Raw genomic sequence first — 16,762 nt, forward strand, 5'->3', positions numbered from 1 at the left:
GGACTTTGTTTTGATCCATCTTAATAAGTTGGATAAAGACCGTCCCATCTTAGTGAGACACTGAAGTGGAGTGGATGTTGACTTGCAAAACATGTCTGTAGAATATGATTCATGACGTGGCTGATGACGGCCAGTGGTTTGTGTCCTATGCTTTGCTCAAGGGTTGCTAAAACACATCTCCCCCCACTTCCTATTGCAACACATGGTCAAAATATTGGGGGCCCTATGTTTTGCTGTTCACATTTACATTAATTAGAAAAAAACAGGCTTGTCTGACCAAATCTATACTTTGATTTAATGGCGTAAGGGTATTTTTGAATATCAGTGTATTATTTATGTTATTGTTTAAGATTGGCCTTATCTATTTTTATGGTTTTAGATAGTTTTTGAGTTGTTTTACAGTGATATTTAGTGTATTTCTAGGATGAAATCTTTTATAAAACTGCATTTTACTTACAATTATTTACAATTGTGTAAAAAATGTATTCATGATTTTATAATTGTATTTAAATTATAATTATATAATATTTAAATAAAGGTTCAATGAAATAAAAAATAAAATGTAGCTTTGTAGCAAACATAAGCAAAAAAACACATCCTCAAATCCATCAAATACCTTAAATAATTTTTAATCAATTAATTAATCATTTTTTCATCAAAAATAAAACTTGTAGGCCTATACAAAAAACTGACAAAAACAGTACAAATAAAGGATTAATAAAAATATAATTTGAATATAGGCTATTTTATACATTTTATTCAAATGCATTAATAAATGGTCAATAAGAGATCATAAACTGAATCAGATATTTTAAGAATATGCTCCACATTTTATACACATTGTAGTTTGGATGTAAATATAAAGTACAAAGGTTATGTGCTATGAAGATTGGGAACTTGAGCTTGAAAATTTGTTTTCTGTGTAGATAAACTAACCAGTCTTATTTCTTAAGTATATCATTAGAAGGCACATTACTCCACTGCCTTTGGAGTTGCCCTTTTTTGTAATCTGGGAAAAGGTCATACTAATATTATCAATATTGAGTCAAAACTGTCTGGTGCAAAGAAAATAAATTAAAATGTCCAGTTTTAAAGGCACATTTTATTTTTCACGTCTTTATCACCCTCCAACCTCAACCTCAACCTCAGTCTGTGATTGTACCACCACTATTGACAAGGGGTAAGATTTGCTCATTACCATAATGTCAGGAAAAGAGGCAAAAGAGAATCTCCCTTTCTAGATTTAGATCCATCTAACCGGCGCAGAGTTCGTCTGTTTGGACGTGTTTTTTCAAATCACATTTTGATTTTAGAAGTGAAATATTTATGACTTTTTTTTTCAGTGTATCGCAGGAGAGAGACGCGTTATGTTCTATGAGCTGCTCACGTATTACAGACCTCACGGTAATGCGTGTTTGCGTTGTCTCGTTCCGGGAAAGGGGAGTTTTACACAATACGATTTAAGTGAAGTGAAAGACAAGGAAAACATTTTCTGGCTGAGGTCCGACAGATGCTCGATTGGTAGGAGACTGACGGCAGGTAGCCCATACACTAATACATGAGTGCTGACGTGCTTATTGATCACTGATGATTTTCCTGTCGAAATTAGGATATTTCTAACAGTATCTACAGTATTGTACAGTGCGGTTAAAGCTGATTTCACTAGAAACGAGAAGTCTGAGGCTGTATTTACAGCAATTTCATATCTAAAGCGAAATCTTGTTATTCGTTCCATATTTTTTTTGTACTTTTTATTTCCTTTAGATTTGCTGCGGTTTTTAATGAGTGATTCAAAAATACTTATTTGAAACCAACTTCTTACAGTCCAGCGAAATAAGAGGAAAATGCACTGATGACTGGATCCCGTCCCAATCCCTGTCGAATAATGATCAGAGGTATGTTATTTCTCGAGAGCGCGACAGTCTCAGCATAGTGTGAGACAGAGGTGACACAGTGTGATTTCAGATGACTTGAAACTCTTATTTGATTTGTTTCAGAAATTTTCATAGTGCGCCATCCTGTCTCTGTGTGTGTACCTGTGAACCACAAAGTGACTCTGAGTGTACGAGCTGAGGGCACAGGCATCCTCAACTACCAGTGGTTCACTGATGATGAAAAGGAGGTATGTGGATTTTGCATTTATAAAAAGCATTCTCATTCAGCATCGACATTCTCAAGCATTTTAAACGGCACTTTTTTACTGTGTTGTCTACTGTGAGAATTGTGTTTATCTGTGCCTGTACTGTATGTTTACAGTGGTGCACAGATCTCTCTTGAGAAACAGATCTTCATCTCAATTAAACACCTGTTTAAATAAAGAATTATCCTACTGCTTAGAATGACAATGGAAATGAGTAAAATATTATAGGATAGGACTTAGTGATAATTATTATTTTGTTTTGCTTTTTTTCCCCCCAAGGTGTGCGATGGTACTCAAGCAGACCTGACCGTCACAGCCAGAAAAACACAGCTCTATGTCTGCCGAGTGAATGACCACTTTTGTAACTGTGTGTTCAGCGACTGGGTGAAAGTGAAGATGTTAGACATAGATAAATCAGGTATGCATTGTGTCATTCTCGTGTTGATTTATAGTGTAGTAGTACGGTGCCTGCGTCATTTTTATTGCACATTTGCAGCATAGTCCTGGCGTGTCAGCGGGTGAAATTATTGTTACGCATATTGATAGTTTATTGCTGTGGGTTTGAATCACTGCCTGTGTCTTTTCACACATCAGGTTTACCAGTACACTGGCAGGGTGAGCCACACATTGCTGTCAACCCTAAACCCCAGACAGTTCGACAAGGTACAAAACTCACTCTCCGTTGCCTTGCCTTTGGCATACCCACTCCATACTATCAGTGGTACAGGAATGGACAGCCCCTGCTAGACATGACTGGTGACACGCTGCAGGTAAGGAAGGATGACAAGTGAGCGGTTACTTAATCTCAGCGCTGTTAGTGATTGTTTACACTGTGCTATATTTACTGTTTCACTGATGTAATTCATTTAGAAAGTTTGGTGAATGTTCTGCCAAAGGATTGATTTGTGGTTGAGCAATAAGTACAAAGGAAAACAATATGATTTACTGGGATATGTGCAGATTGACCGTGCAACAGCTGAACATGGAGGATCATACCTGTGCTCAATATCTAACGTGCTAGAAGAGAGATGGACAGAACCAGTTGATGTTGACATTGGTAAGTCATCCATGAAAGTACTTTTACTGACTCTGTAAGTCTGGTCTTTTCCACTTTTAGTGTTGTATTTTCCTCAGACTTTACTTCCTCCATTTCCACTGAAAGAGGTGTGGAGAAAAGCACACTTCTCTCATTCCACTGATTTAGCAGTGAGGCTTTTAGTTGTTTCCATTATGCTGGAGGTACTTTCCCATTTCTACAGAGTAAAAAGGAAGTTGTTAGACTCCAAATAGTGTTTGGTCCGAGGCATCGACACACAACAGGAAAGTGATGTAAAGTGAAACCAGTTCTTACAGTGTTTCTCCTGTTGTAACTTGTCTGTACAGTGCATATCATGAAAAATAGTTGTCATATTGCTAAATTGCGTTGCCCTATACATGCCCTCCGGAAAGTATCAGTACTAGTACTTTATATAAGATTTATGTTCAAAAAATGCTAATGTTTGCGCTTCTCTTTTTTTATATCTAGTGCAAACTGATCAGCTTCCTCCAGCAGCACCCACAGGTACGGTGTTATGGAAAGAATCAAGTCGTGCTATTTTTAATATGCTACAGAGGAAAACTGTTGTGGTATGTATCAGAATTTCCTCCTGCTGCTATAATTTTGACTCTGATCTTTTAGCCACAGATAAAGTTGCCCTACTTATTGGAAACCTGAATTACTCCAACCACCCCGGCTTGATGGCCCCCATTATGGATGTGCATGAGCTAGCCAACCTCCTGCAGCAGCTCGGCTTCAGAGTGGTTTCCCTGCTGGATCTCACCAGGGAGGAGATGCTGGCCGCTATTGAAAAGTTCATTCAGCTTCTTGACAGAGGAGTTTATGGTAAGTAAAGTTAGCCTCTATGAATATATAAATTTTTTTAATTAGTTACATTTGTTAGTTGATTCATGAATTCAGCTTTTGTGCTTGGAGAAACTGTGACGTAGTAATTTTTCCTGGGATTTGAAATAGAGCACTGTAACTTTCTTTGCTGTGTCATGTGCCTTTATCTATTGCTGTCCACTTGTCATGAGTCACGAACCCATGAGCGGTTTGTAGTATCTTGCTTATAGGCCTACGTGTGTCTGGCTGAGATGGAAGATAAGGGGTAAAAAGAAGCGTAGGCGTTTTCAGTGTTCACAAGCTATATATGGAACTTCCTGAATATATGTAACACTAACATAGGATGTTTATGTTGTATTTATAAAGGGTAATTCTCTATTAGGCAAACGGTCAACTAAACTTCTGTCACTCTTCATTATTAAACAGCACACAGGTACACAAATACACACTTCCATCATACAACTGTAATATGATATTATGTAGATAATATTAATACAAGGTAACTGTCATGAATCAGAACGATACCTTCTCTTGCTATTCTCTACTTTCTCTTGCTAATAACAAAACAAAGATGGGAAATTGGTGTGATTTTAAACATGCTGTATAGAAATCAGGCATGTTTTGATCCCCAGTGTGACCTTTCTCTCAGCTGCTCCAAACATTACATTTTATTTTTCCTGGGATTGCAGTGTGTGCAGTGTAAAATGTGATGATTACAATTCTTATTCTTTTGCAGCGGTAACTAGATGTGTATTTTATCACTCTTGACAGGTCTTTTCTACTATGCGGGTCATGGGTATGAGTGCGCTGGGAGGAATTACTTGGTAGCTATTGATGCTCCACAACCATACCAACCTGAAAACTGCGTCTGTGTGCAGAGGGTCATGCATAGTATGCAGCAAAGACGGACTGCACTGAGTGTAATCCTACTGGATACCTGTAGAAAATGGTAGGTGCCATAATGAATTTCCGTTTTTCACTAAGAGATGACAGTGACACATGGATTTTCACATTTATGATGAATATACATACTTAATTATGCAAATGTAAACTATTACATACTGAATATATTAGTGGATTTTGTCATAACGCACGAGTTAGAAGGATTTGTTTTGACTGCTTCATTCTTCTAAAAACTGCATTTTACTTTCTAAAGGTACAACCAGGATTGCATACCTTCTGCCATCACGCCACTGAAACCTAGTGGGAATACGGTTTATGGTTATGCCACGTATGTACTTTTTATTAGATGTTTTGCAAATATTTATTCACAAATACGGAAACTGATACTCAAGCCAACTCAGTGATTTAACAGTGCAAGTGCAATGAGAATATGTTTTTTCAATTAGTCAACATGCGGTAGAATGGAACATTATGTATATTAAAAAATCTTTTAGTATCTTTGTTTGTATTACATTTCCTTCATTAATTCCTGCAGATGTGAAGATGCTGAGGCTTTTGAGGTGCAGGACGGAGGGAAAAGTACAGGAATCTTCACCAAGTACTTGAACAAGCACATCCTTCAGTGCGAGAAGGTCACACATGTCTTAGAGAAGGTGTCTGAGGGTAAGAATTTTTTGCTTTGTTTTTTGTTTTTGAATAAATCTAAAATATATCAATCTGAGAATTAAGGAATGACGTTGTAATAAGGAATAGGTGTAGTTTTTGTGACCATGCTGTGTATTTTTTAGTAGGTGAGTGGACACATGTACAACAAAGGGGAATATAGTTATTTCAACTGAACAAATTTATAACTGACACTAAATCATTAGTGTTTGAGATTAAAGTCTACATCTACTTCACATAAACTCGCCCCCCCCACCCTCCACAAAAAGTACAAAACCTTTTCAGCTTGTATTTTTGCATTTAGCCATTCAGTTTATGAATTATATAATATTATATAACTCAGTAGGCTGACAGTTCTTGCAGATCAATGGTAAACAGATCTGAAGGGAACAGGTTGTTCTTTGGTGTGCTGGGTGGACCACAAACAAGTTTTATAATTTGTTGGCCACTCTTTTTTAGTGTTGTTTACTCAGGACTAAGTAAAGCTGTGACTGAGAGTGAGGAGTTATCAAGTGGTCCCGTCGTGTTTTGTCTGTTTAATGGGTCTCTGGTGAAAAAGTTTTTCGAGGTGCGATTAGCATGTGACCTCATTCTCTGGAAATTCACACTGTTGGCCAGAGAACAGCAAGAAACCTGAGAGCTGCAGAGTGCAAGACAGCTGCTCTGCCGTTTGGGCACCCACTGCGACTTCTCTCATGGGTTCACTCACGAATCAGTGCTAGCAGGACAGGAAGCCCTGCTGCAAGCACTGTGCGTGCGTGTGTGTGTGTATGTAGACATATTTACGTGAACAAATGCACCATTGGTTATGAAAATTTTGAAACAGGTTTTGTTTTTTAAATCCCAGGGCCACAGTGTAGGTAGTAAGTTAGAAATTCTCAGGCCTCTGGTTCTGATATTCAATCATCTTGTCTGGCATAATGAAGACAGCTGACACAAAATCACCTCAAAAGCCAAGCATAAACCTATATAAATGTTTTTGACATGGTCAGTACTGGCCAGCCAATCCATCCTGTTAACCTTTTTAATGATTAATGAGAGGGGTTTGCCCCCCTCATTTGCCCAAGACAATTACAGTGAATATTAACAAATTTCCCTAAGTTCCTCAAAACCAGCCATGTGAATCTGATGAACTCTTTCTAAAACTCACTCATTCCTCACTCACTGCTATTGCAAAACTCAGGCAGTCCCATGATCAAAGGAGTGCGAGCGTACGTGCTATTGTAGTTGGTGAAATATTTGAAAAGAAGAAGTTAATTGAATGAAATATGGATTATCTCAAAAGTTGACAGAAAAAATGAAAATCTGAATGTGAAGTTGCAGTAGAGTTTTGTTTTCTGGTCTTGAAAACATTATATTTACCTGCATTTTCTCCCCTTCTCTACACCAGATCTAGGCAGAGACCCTTTAGTTACAGGCAGGCAGGCAGTGGAGATCAAACACACCCTGAAGGAACCTCGATCCCTTGCAGATCCAGTTCGGACCACCGGCCACACAAAGGAACTACACTTGCGAGATGCCTGCTGGAGGCAAGCAAATGGTAAGTAGATTTAGTAGAAGAAATTTCCCCACAGCATCATGTCTTTTCCCCTGTTAATTATTTTCCAGGTCAGATTGCATTTTAGACAGGATATGTTAATAAATGTCCACATTCCAAATATAGTTCATTTTCCATTAAGGAAACCACTGTTCCATTTGTTGAGCTATTGTCCCTATTGAGTGTGAGAGAGAATTTGTTCTCTCAACTCTTCCTCACACTTCCCACACTACAAAATGTGACAAACCAAGTTCAGGCATTGTGGTTTAATGCGATATTTTCAGCACCATTCAAAAAATGTTTTAATAAATCAAAACAGGGAAATGGTTCATTTTACCGAGTGTATTTTCCTGTTTGATGGAAGGAAGTCGCTTTTTTAACATTTTATAACTTCCTCAAATTTACTTAACCTTTTTAAAAATGGAATCTTGAGATGGTGAGTTAATCTGAGAATCTACTCAGTCTCTTTTAGATTAGGTTCAAGATTAAGGTCTTAAATCAACAGAGCGACTGAAAAGTCCCTAATGTCTTCAATCTGGCTCTGCAAAATCAGCTGCTGTGTCACAGTAATTGAACAAAATTACAGTCAAGTAAAGTAGTAAAACAGTTTAGTAGCTGGTTTTAGTTGCATTTCTTTCTAAAAAAAAAAAAAAAAAACCCAAAACTTTTTCATATCTTCTTTCAGAGCTACCACGGAAGAAGCGGCTGACGTTTCATTGCGGAGTGGAAGTGGAAGTCAGCTTCTCAGCTTTGTTCTCTAATGTTTTGGTGGCTTTTGCCAGTGTAAAGACCAAAGGCCTAAAAACCCAGGACTGCACCGTCACATTGAGCAGCAAACCTGTAAATATTTATTTTTACCTAATTTTTACTTTATTTTATTATTATATTTATTTTTCTTAACTTTAAGACATCCTGTCACGTTTTATTTTCATCCATATAGAAACCACAAAGGATGTATACAGTGACATACATGTACAAAAGCAAACAAATCACACCATTGGTAATAAATAAATGCACAGTATACAGAAATGTCACCTTTATATTAGTGCATAACTGTCTTGATACCTAGCTGAAGTCTGATTTTCTTCCTTGTGAGTTAGTAAACTCAACATTGGGTTTAAAAATTGCTTTCCAATTGTATCTACATCATAAATTCCATGTTGCTCACCATAGCATGCAGTCACTTTCCATTAGCCAGCAGGAATTTCTCAATGTTGACCATTCACCCCCACGTTTCACATGTTTGAGGAAGTTCTGCCCATATATAGACTTCCAGTCTGCTGCAACCACAGACAAAGACAAAGCAGGATGTAGTACTAGTAATCTGCAACACTTCTCTTAGTAATACATACATGCTGTAGACTACAGAACCTTGGACCATATTGACATCTAGTGGCTGATTCATTGTGGCACTTGTTCCACCACATCCTGGCAGAGATTCAGTGCCAAAACACTGTAAATGCAGGAAGTATTTATTTATTTTGATGAAGTTGGTTAACTCATACTAATCAAATCTTTTATGCTCTGAATCCTTAGGCAATGCAAGACATATTTTCTGGCCCTGGCAGGTCAGAGGATTTGGACTCTCTACTATTTAAGTCCTCTGATAACCCAGACTGCACTCTGAGGCTTTGCGCTCTTCAGAGGCTTAAGGTATGCAGTCAGTGATATACTGTATGTCCCATTTCTGTTCCTATGAAAAACAAACACTAATTCTTTACCAGAAAGTCTGTACAATAAATGTGATTGATGTGTTATTTGCCTTTGCTAGGAATCGCTGGTCATCAAGGTAGATCTACACTATACTCACACAGACAGTAAGCTGCGCCAGACAGAAAGCCAACATGTGGACATAGGAAAACCTCTGGTGGCATCCTGTAAATTGTACAGGAGGAGGAATCATGCAGCAACAGACAAAAAACACGAAGGTGCTTCTGCTCAAAGTATGGGCAACATTTCAAGCAGCAAACCACTGCTGCATCAGACTGTGGCTGGTCCATGTCGCCCTTTCACCAGAAAGGCAGAGTGTGCTGCTAAAGTTGCAGTTACAAGGAGCAATGAACCTGAAGAAAATGATGAGAATGAACTGCGAGACTTTGCTCTTCGACATTAGACCTTTCTGGTTCCATTACTGTAAATACTTACTACTCTGAGATTTTGATGTTTTTTACTCACGTGATTAGGAATGCATTGCTGATCATGTATCTCACCTGTCTGTGGTTGATGATGATGAATGAATAAGTGTGTGACTGAGTTTTGTGTTTAGTTTGTCTTAGCATTTTATTCCCAGCAACACTGAAGAAACATTAACACTTACTTTTGCTAACCACTGAATTCATCATAAATTGTATAATACTTAAAATTTATATAATATAAATTAATATAATAATTGTTTATGACACTTTTTCATCAGTGGCAAGCTGGCTAGCCTAATTTAACAAAAAAAGACCATTGCTGTCAATAATTTATCAAATAAAGACTACCAATTTCATTGGGTTTCTTCTGTATTTTTCTGCTTTAGTTCTTATTTTGAGATAATGAAATAAACTTAAACCGTTGACAAATGATAACAGTCCGTTACCATTTGAAGAAAGGCAATTTTTTTATTTGCTGCCAGTGTTTTACTTACTTAAAAAATCTGCAAAATATTTAATTCGCCCAAGGCTGCGCAAACATTTGCGTACAACTGTGAAGTAGCTATACTTGCACTACTTGGTGAAGCTGAAAACGCAGCTAACGCCTAGCGTTAAGCAAAGTTACTCGCCACTCCGTTAAGTTCGAACCAAAATTAGACGAAGGACTGCGAGAACATTATTGTCAATGTAAGAACAGCTTTTATGTTTACAATTTACCGTCTTAAATGATGTCCACGTCTTTGGGAATTTTGCGTCCACCTTACTGTTAGTGAAAGCTAGCTAAACCTTAGCTAAAGTTAGCTTAATAGCATACATTTGTCATTTTTGCTTCCTTTCGTCACTTTAGCATTTAAAGTCACAAAGACACTGAGGTACAGCCAGGACAGCCAGAAAACTATCTGACATTGCAACATACGAGCTCAGGTAGGTCCTTTATATAGACAGATTATCCACGTTGTGCACCAGTCCCCAATAGCTCGCCGTGATCGTATAGTGGTTAGTACTCTGCGTTGTGGCCGCAGCAACCCCGGTTCGAATCCGGGTCACGGCAGAGAACCACCGATGGAGGGGTTCTTTTTTTGGATTTTCAGGTATTTACTGTAATTCTAATTCCAGCGCTGGTACTGTAGTTTACCATACCAATTTGATGTAAAACTTGGCCCGCTGTTATACAAGTTTTGGATTTTTATGTTTGGCTCCCCGACCATTTACAATTGTCTCAAATGGTTTAGTTGCCACTAAACCGTTTAGCTTGATGACTGACGTGTGTAAATTGAACGTTAGTAAGGATGAAAAGCTTACACACCATTGAAAGTACATTTTTGCCTTTATTTCTTGCTGTAATCAAAACATTAATGAAGTTATGCCATTGTATAACGTATAGGCGTAAATTTAGTTTAATGGAAATAAATTAAATGACAGTAAAATTACACCGCTTTTCCAGGGGCCTTGCACCACCCTTCTTAAACCCCTAAAGGTCCAGACAGTAGTCCAAATGCATTTTCATTACTTTCATTCACGGGTTCACTCCATAGATTTATTATAAGACCTCAAGGCTGTTTAAAGCGCACTAACGACGACTGGCCTGCAGGTGGCAGTCGAATACATTCAATATTCACCAACTATGACAGGAACAGTTCAGATAAAAATGCCTTGTCCACCTCACAGGGTTGCTAACCTTAAGTTTTAGGAAACCATTAGAGTGCTTCGACTCCCGAGGCCAGTGGTTTTTGAGCAGCCTACCAGTCTAGTTTTGGTTCCTTTGCAAAGGATTGCAATCACAGGGAAATAGTCTACCCCACAAGATTTATACATGCGCTATACATATTTTCTATTCACATGTAGCTTCTGGTGCTCCTCACAAAATTAACGGAGGAGATATTTTATCTTTTGTATTTAGGCCTAATCACACCCATAATGTATAACTTACACCTCTCAGCCTACAAAAGTTTAGCCTGGGTTTTCTGGATGTGTGCATTTTCTCCGCCACAGGTTTTTCATAACAGAAGACCATGCAATTTCTTTAAACAGGGTAGCAATTGTGCCAGGACAAATTGCGTCGTTAAGAAAAACAATATAGCATATTAGAGCACAGACAAAAAGCCACACACTGCCGTTGGTTCACTTTGACGTCAGTTTTCATTGGGACCCGCCCGCTTGCTCAAGTGGCAGCGGTGAGTGGTGAGAGATAATCCTCGGCTCGACCACAGACACTACAGGGCTGAGCTGCCTCTGGATCTGGATGCGGGCATCCTTGGATTCTGCTCTTAGCACGGGCCCACTGCACGAAAACTTATCGGGACAACAATGGTGCACGCCTCGGCGGCTGAATACGTAGCTGCTGGTCGTTTAGGGGACCGGGGAGTGTGGTCAATGTGACATTCACTTGCACGCTGGCGTTGAGTTTATTGTTCTGGTCCTAGACGCAGAGCAGCGATTCTTCCGAGAAGATGTTGAGCCGATTCATGAGTGGCAGCATCAGGAATCTTGAGCGGGAATACAGCTGCACCGTCAGACTGCTGGATGATACGGAATATACTTGCACCATTCAGGTTAGTCACCTGTCGACCAGTTTTATTCACTCCGCAGACCACTGAATAGCGCTGCAATTGTGTCTGACCTGGCAGACAGAGAGGCGAGTGTTTGAGCTGAAGAGACAGCAAGTGCCTGCATGTCCTGCTGGTGTCTACCAATGGAAATAGCTGACCCTGAATAGGAATGTGTAGAATTATTTTTGTCATTTCAAATAACATAAGGTTGAATCAGGGGGGGGGGGGGGGGGGGTGTACTTCCTCCACATGACCCATCCTTGCCAGATCCCATCAATGAATTTGGTGGCAGGCTTTGAGACGTCAGGGAGCTCTGTAAGACAGACATTGCATTTCCCTCAAGCTCAGGTTGATGGGATGCCTAAAGCACTTTACACTTTGAAAATTTGTCTCTGAAAAGGCGTTTTTTGGGGGGATTTTGCTTTGTCTCTTTGCTTAATGTAGAGTTGCTGGCTGTATTACTGCTTTTTGGTATTAAACGCATCCATTTAATGTTGTTGCTCATGCAGTTTCCCTTGAATCTTTGACATCAATAATGCACATAGGGTATCCCATTGCCGCTCTGGAAAAAATGCCTACTAAGTTACACAATGTGGCTCTTGTAGATCACTGGTAAAAGCATGGCTAAAAGGTGCTACGTGATGTTGATGCAGGATTGAATGTTATCAGTTTGAGACCACAGCTTTTATAGTGCATTTATGGTGGTTTTCTTCTTACAACAATTGATATTGTCAGCTGAGACAGATTGCTTTGAAAGGTAAAAACAAGACAAGGCCCTGATATTAAAAATGTCTTTTTCTGCCTTTTATTCCACGAGTAGAAGCCTTGCTTTGATGATTGTGCAGTTTCATGTTCATGCTGATTTCATAAAAAAGTAGGTGAGAGGGCTTGTCACATCAATTACAAGGCAAAACTGTTCTCTTTGTGGATGGTGTGTGCTTGTAGGAAAGAGATGTGAGGAAATCCTGAGTGAATTTACTGAGTAGTCAGCAACATGTAGACACACTAAAGCTGCTCCATAACATACAAAAGAAATATTTAACCTGATATGTGTAACAATGAAACATTAATAAGACATGCATGTTTTTGTCACTTTGTTATCTGTTATTATCAGCAGGGTATACTGCAATAACGCCTCCTTTCCGCCATGAGCAATCATGAAATAGATACTGCAATTACTGTAGGATCGTGACTGTGTGCCCAGGTTGTAAACAGACCTGCATTTCTGCTTGGCGAGATGAGCCAGAGATGGAGCTGGGCCAGATGGACTGTGAAGCCAGCAGGTGTGCTGTTTGCAGCATAGTCGTGTGGTCTGGGTGGCTGACGTCAGCAGGCTGGAAGGAGGGGAGTGGAGTGAAAGAGGAGAATGCTCTGGCTCTGCTGTGACTGTCTGGCATCCTGACTATGCTTCTGTCTAACCTTGCCCTGGGAGGGAGCAGGCTAATCCACCTGACTAGCCACACCACTGGAGCATGCTCCTGGTTTAGTTCTAACTTTGCCCTTCCTTCCTTCAAGCCTCCTGGCCTCCCCAAAACCCAAATCACCTAGGATACCAGGACACCTAGACTAGGGAATGCAAAGTAAAAGGCATAACTAGGTCATATATTCTCAGTGTCTCACTATCTCTCTCTCCCTCTCTATGTGTTTCTGTCTCTCCCTCTTACTCCTTTTCACCTTCCTATCCTGTTTTTAGCATTTAGATTTTATTCCCACTAGACCTGCTTCCATTACTCTCTGGTCCTTTTTTCCATAAATTGTTAAATGGCTCCAAATTCAAATTTGCCCCTGGCTTAGGTTAGCCTTCTTCCATTCTCTGACATTAAACCAGGTATCATCTTCTTCAATGACAGAGTCATCTCCATGGTGTCCGTGTTATTAAAGCCACCTTCAGCTGAAGTTAGAAACACAAAATGAGCGTGCACTAAAGCAGAGCACTGAGGACATTCAAAAGAAGGGCAGAAAATGTGCACATCTTTTTAAAGCAGTGGCAGCTGTAATGCATAAGCTTAAGTTTTGCTTCAATGAATTATGGATCTCCCACTATGTTTGAGGGGGAGAAAAAAGTGAGCACTCATTACTCAGCCTTGTAGATTTGGTCCTCATGTAGTCGCAGGTTGATGGAAGTGCTTGAAATCCTCATTTGCCCTCAGGCCTCTTCTATTCTGATTTTAATGCAGTATTGCAGCAGAGAGCCAGACTGAGACGTAGCAATGCCTCACATTTTTTGACATGTCAGGCTAACAGATAAATCACATCTAAAGAAAATGCCATACAGTTAATGACATATCAATATAAATACAACAGATACTCCCTTTTGTTTGTGGGCTTTCTCCTGAAGCAAAATTTAAACATTACTCTAATGTAGTTCTGTCAGGTGCATTATCGATGAGTCTAAGACAATTAAAAGTAGGTTGTTTATCTTGAGTTCGCCTTAAAAGTTCCATCTCCCAGCTTTTGCATATAAAGAAGCCTCAAATATGCCACTCTCACACAGTCAGTTTCCAATATTTCTTCCAGATCTCCATTCTTAAAATGTCTCCATGCCTGATGTCACAGTAAAATGTCTCTATGCCTGCTGTGAATATTGTGTGGGGAGAAGATGCAGAAAGAGAATGAGAAAGACAGACTGCACAGACACAGGGAAACTATTGTTTATCCCTAAACGGATTGTTTGGCTGTTTGAACAGATTTTTTTAAAATAGAGAAAGTAGGGTGTGTTTAAGCTTTCTTCCACCCCAAGCCCTGTTGTTTCTGACGATTTATATTTTCCCACGATTTTGCTGATTCGGATTTTTTCAAATGCTCATAGAGAGCAAATGAGATGATGAAAGATGCAGAGCGTTCTTAATTTCACCTTCACCCGTGTAACTCTGTTACTCATCCTGAAAACTACCAGTGTTTTGTCATTGTGCTTCTAATTAATTACGAATTTATTGAATGGCTGTCAGCACAGTGATCTGGCCCATTCTATTCCAGATGCAGAGTTAATTATAGTTTGCACCTGGTGAAAGCTGCGATTTCCCTTCATTTTCTGTTTGTTTGAGGAAACCACAGCCACCAGCTTTCAGGGTAGTGTCACTTAAATCAACACAAAAGTGAAAAGTTTAAAAAAAAAATGGAGTGTGGTCTGAAGTCTGTGCTAAAATAATAAAGAGTTAGTGTAGGTCTTTCTGCCCTTTCGCTACCGCAGTGACCAAAATCAATGCTGTACAAGTTCTCCTGGGGTCTGCTAATGTCTTGGTGAGGAGACCGCCGGGGGATGGTAGCTTCTCTCTCTCTCTCTCTCTCTGTGTATTGAGGGGTGCTTTACTTTGAAGCATGGTGCCAGGATCCCAGCTGTTGCTACGGTGACTCCACATTTACTCTGACTCCCTGACAAAGACTTGGCCGTTAGCGCTCACAGAAAGGTAATTTACCCTCTGAATGCCATTGGAGGGCACTGATGGTGTGGTGACTGATGCCATGCCCACACTAACCAGGACTATCTTGGGACTGTCCCACTGTTCCCCTAACACACATTCAGTTTTGTACCGCTTGTGATACTATTATCATCACAGATATTCTAGACAGTCGGTCTATAACATTAGACATGTCTGGCTGTGTTAAAGTTCACATGAAAAGCTAGATATGTTGGAAAACCGGCAAGTGCATTTAGTACTAGGTATCATGTGCTGATACTGTAGTGAAGGTATTATATTTAAGTTTTGGTGCTTATAGGCCTTTTCACAGAAGACATTTTGACATGTCACAATAGGAAAAGGAACAATGTAAATAGAAAAAATTATGATAGCTGAATTCTACTCAGGGTCCTGGCATTGTGCATCTTGGTTTACTGGGACACTTGAGCAGAACAAAGCCATATTTAATTACTAAACTATATGCTTTTCATTCTATGACAATTAAGAATATCTGCTAAGAAATGGGTCTATGCCTAAACAACACTGGTTTTGATACTTAACACTTTTCAGTACTCATGGACACATTTGCATCCGTACCAAAAAAATATTGAGGTAAGATACACAAACCAATTTTAAATTTTTTTTTTATTTTGTTGTTGCTGACTGCGTCAATGTATTTGAGTGGATGCATATCAAAAAAATGATAACGATAACAAAATAATCTTGACCTAAGAGCTTCGTCCGTGTATGGAGCTAGCTTAGTATGAAGATGTTTTATTATATTGTTATTTCAGTGTCCAATGTGACATCTGAGAGATCCCTGGTGACTGCAGGTGACTGTTTTTGCTGACTTTGCAGAGTCAGGACCTCCAGAAGTGTCCTGCACCACACTAGGCATACAATATATCAACTTGGGTTGAAAGAGTGCATACTTCTGTGTCCTCCTGTGTGCAGGTGTGTGTGTGTGTGTGTGTGCGCGCGCTCACAGCTCACGGCAGCTGACACACTGTTGCTATGCTTCATATGAATGATTAAAATGTGTGCTAGGTCTGAATGTTTCATGAGAACTAACCTCATGAGAACGTCACTTGTGTTTACCAGCATCACTGCGCACCAGCATCACGATTGGCTCAACCTATGGCGCATGGCTGGTTGCGATTAAGGATTACATCAGTGTAGCATCTATCACAGCAGAGCAGGACAGAACAGCCCCAGCATGTAGCCCTCTCCAATCTCTTTCATGGGGATTTGATATTTGGGAGCAGCCACTTGCCATTCACACTCTATCGGTCATGTTTTGTTGATAATGAAAGAGCTGATGCATCGTATGAAGGTGGCAAAGGGCTGCTGCTCTGTTGCTGCCGTTGGATGTGGTTCTTAATCTCCCCCCTTGTGTTTCACTGCTGTCTCACACACAGCTCTTGATACTCCAGCGAGGTATGACAGGGAAATTAAACTCTGCCTGACCTGCATTGGCTTACTGGAATTCATGAAAGAGCTTAACTGAAGACAGGATGCCAAATGAGTCTTTTGGTGCGCACCCGTTAAAACACGA

The 16,762-nt window shown here is 39.6% G+C and overlaps 2 protein-coding genes and 1 non-coding gene across 5 annotated transcripts in view; all 3 read left to right on the forward strand.

Moving 5' to 3' along the window:
• The first annotated feature begins 1,468 nt into the window (after nucleotides 1-1,468).
• Nucleotides 1,469-9,616, forward strand: LOC111228710 (mucosa-associated lymphoid tissue lymphoma translocation protein 1-like). 3 transcript variants are annotated; one of them, XM_022754723.1, is made up of 15 exons: nucleotides 1,469-1,539; nucleotides 1,825-1,895; nucleotides 1,998-2,122; nucleotides 2,420-2,558; nucleotides 2,735-2,910; nucleotides 3,101-3,197; nucleotides 3,666-3,701; nucleotides 3,819-4,022; nucleotides 4,794-4,971; nucleotides 5,179-5,253; nucleotides 5,461-5,588; nucleotides 6,979-7,128; nucleotides 7,811-7,965; nucleotides 8,662-8,778; nucleotides 8,897-9,616. In XM_022754723.1, the coding sequence occupies exons 2-15, from the start codon at nucleotides 1,853-1,855 to the stop codon at nucleotides 9,236-9,238; spliced, it is 1,965 nt and encodes a 654-aa protein (XP_022610444.1). In that variant the 5' UTR covers nucleotides 1,469-1,539; nucleotides 1,825-1,852; the 3' UTR covers nucleotides 9,239-9,616. The 3 variants fall into 3 exon arrangements, with proteins under 3 accessions (XP_022610444.1, XP_022610445.1, XP_022610446.1); XM_022754724.1 differs by having other exon boundaries at nucleotides 1,491-1,539; nucleotides 1,765-1,895; XM_022754725.1 differs by having other exon boundaries at nucleotides 1,496-1,521.
• Nucleotides 9,617-10,239: 623 nt separating this feature from the next.
• On the forward strand, nucleotides 10,240-10,311 carry trnah-gug. Its single transcript has one exon. It is a non-coding gene; the product is annotated as a tRNA-His (tRNA).
• Nucleotides 10,312-11,571: 1,260 nt separating this feature from the next.
• The window catches only part of frmd5 (FERM domain containing 5), a 54,683-nt gene continuing 49,492 nt past the window's right edge, over nucleotides 11,572-16,762 (forward strand). Inside the window, exon 1 of the mRNA XM_022754481.1 lies at nucleotides 11,572-11,812. Within this exon, the coding sequence (XP_022610202.1) occupies nucleotides 11,711-11,812 (102 nt within the window). The 5' untranslated portion in view covers nucleotides 11,572-11,710. The remainder of the gene's footprint in view (nucleotides 11,813-16,762) is intronic.

Source organism: Seriola dumerili, unplaced genomic scaffold (assembly GCF_002260705.1).
Source record: "Seriola dumerili isolate Sdu_G_001 unplaced genomic scaffold, Sdu_1.0 BDQW01000219.1, whole genome shotgun sequence".
Lineage (NCBI taxonomy): Eukaryota > Metazoa > Chordata > Actinopteri > Carangiformes > Carangidae > Seriola > Seriola dumerili.

Coding starts and splice junctions, on each gene's coding strand:
- LOC111228710 (XM_022754723.1), top strand. CDS start 1,853: ATGACTGGATCCCGTCCCAATCCCTGTCGAATAATGATCAGAG. Junction 3,702..3,818: donor TCCTCCAGCAGCACCCACAG/GTACGGTGTTAT, acceptor CTGATCTTTTAG/CCACAGATAAAGTTGCCCTA. Junction 5,254..5,460: donor ACGGTTTATGGTTATGCCAC/GTATGTACTTTT, acceptor TAATTCCTGCAG/ATGTGAAGATGCTGAGGCTT.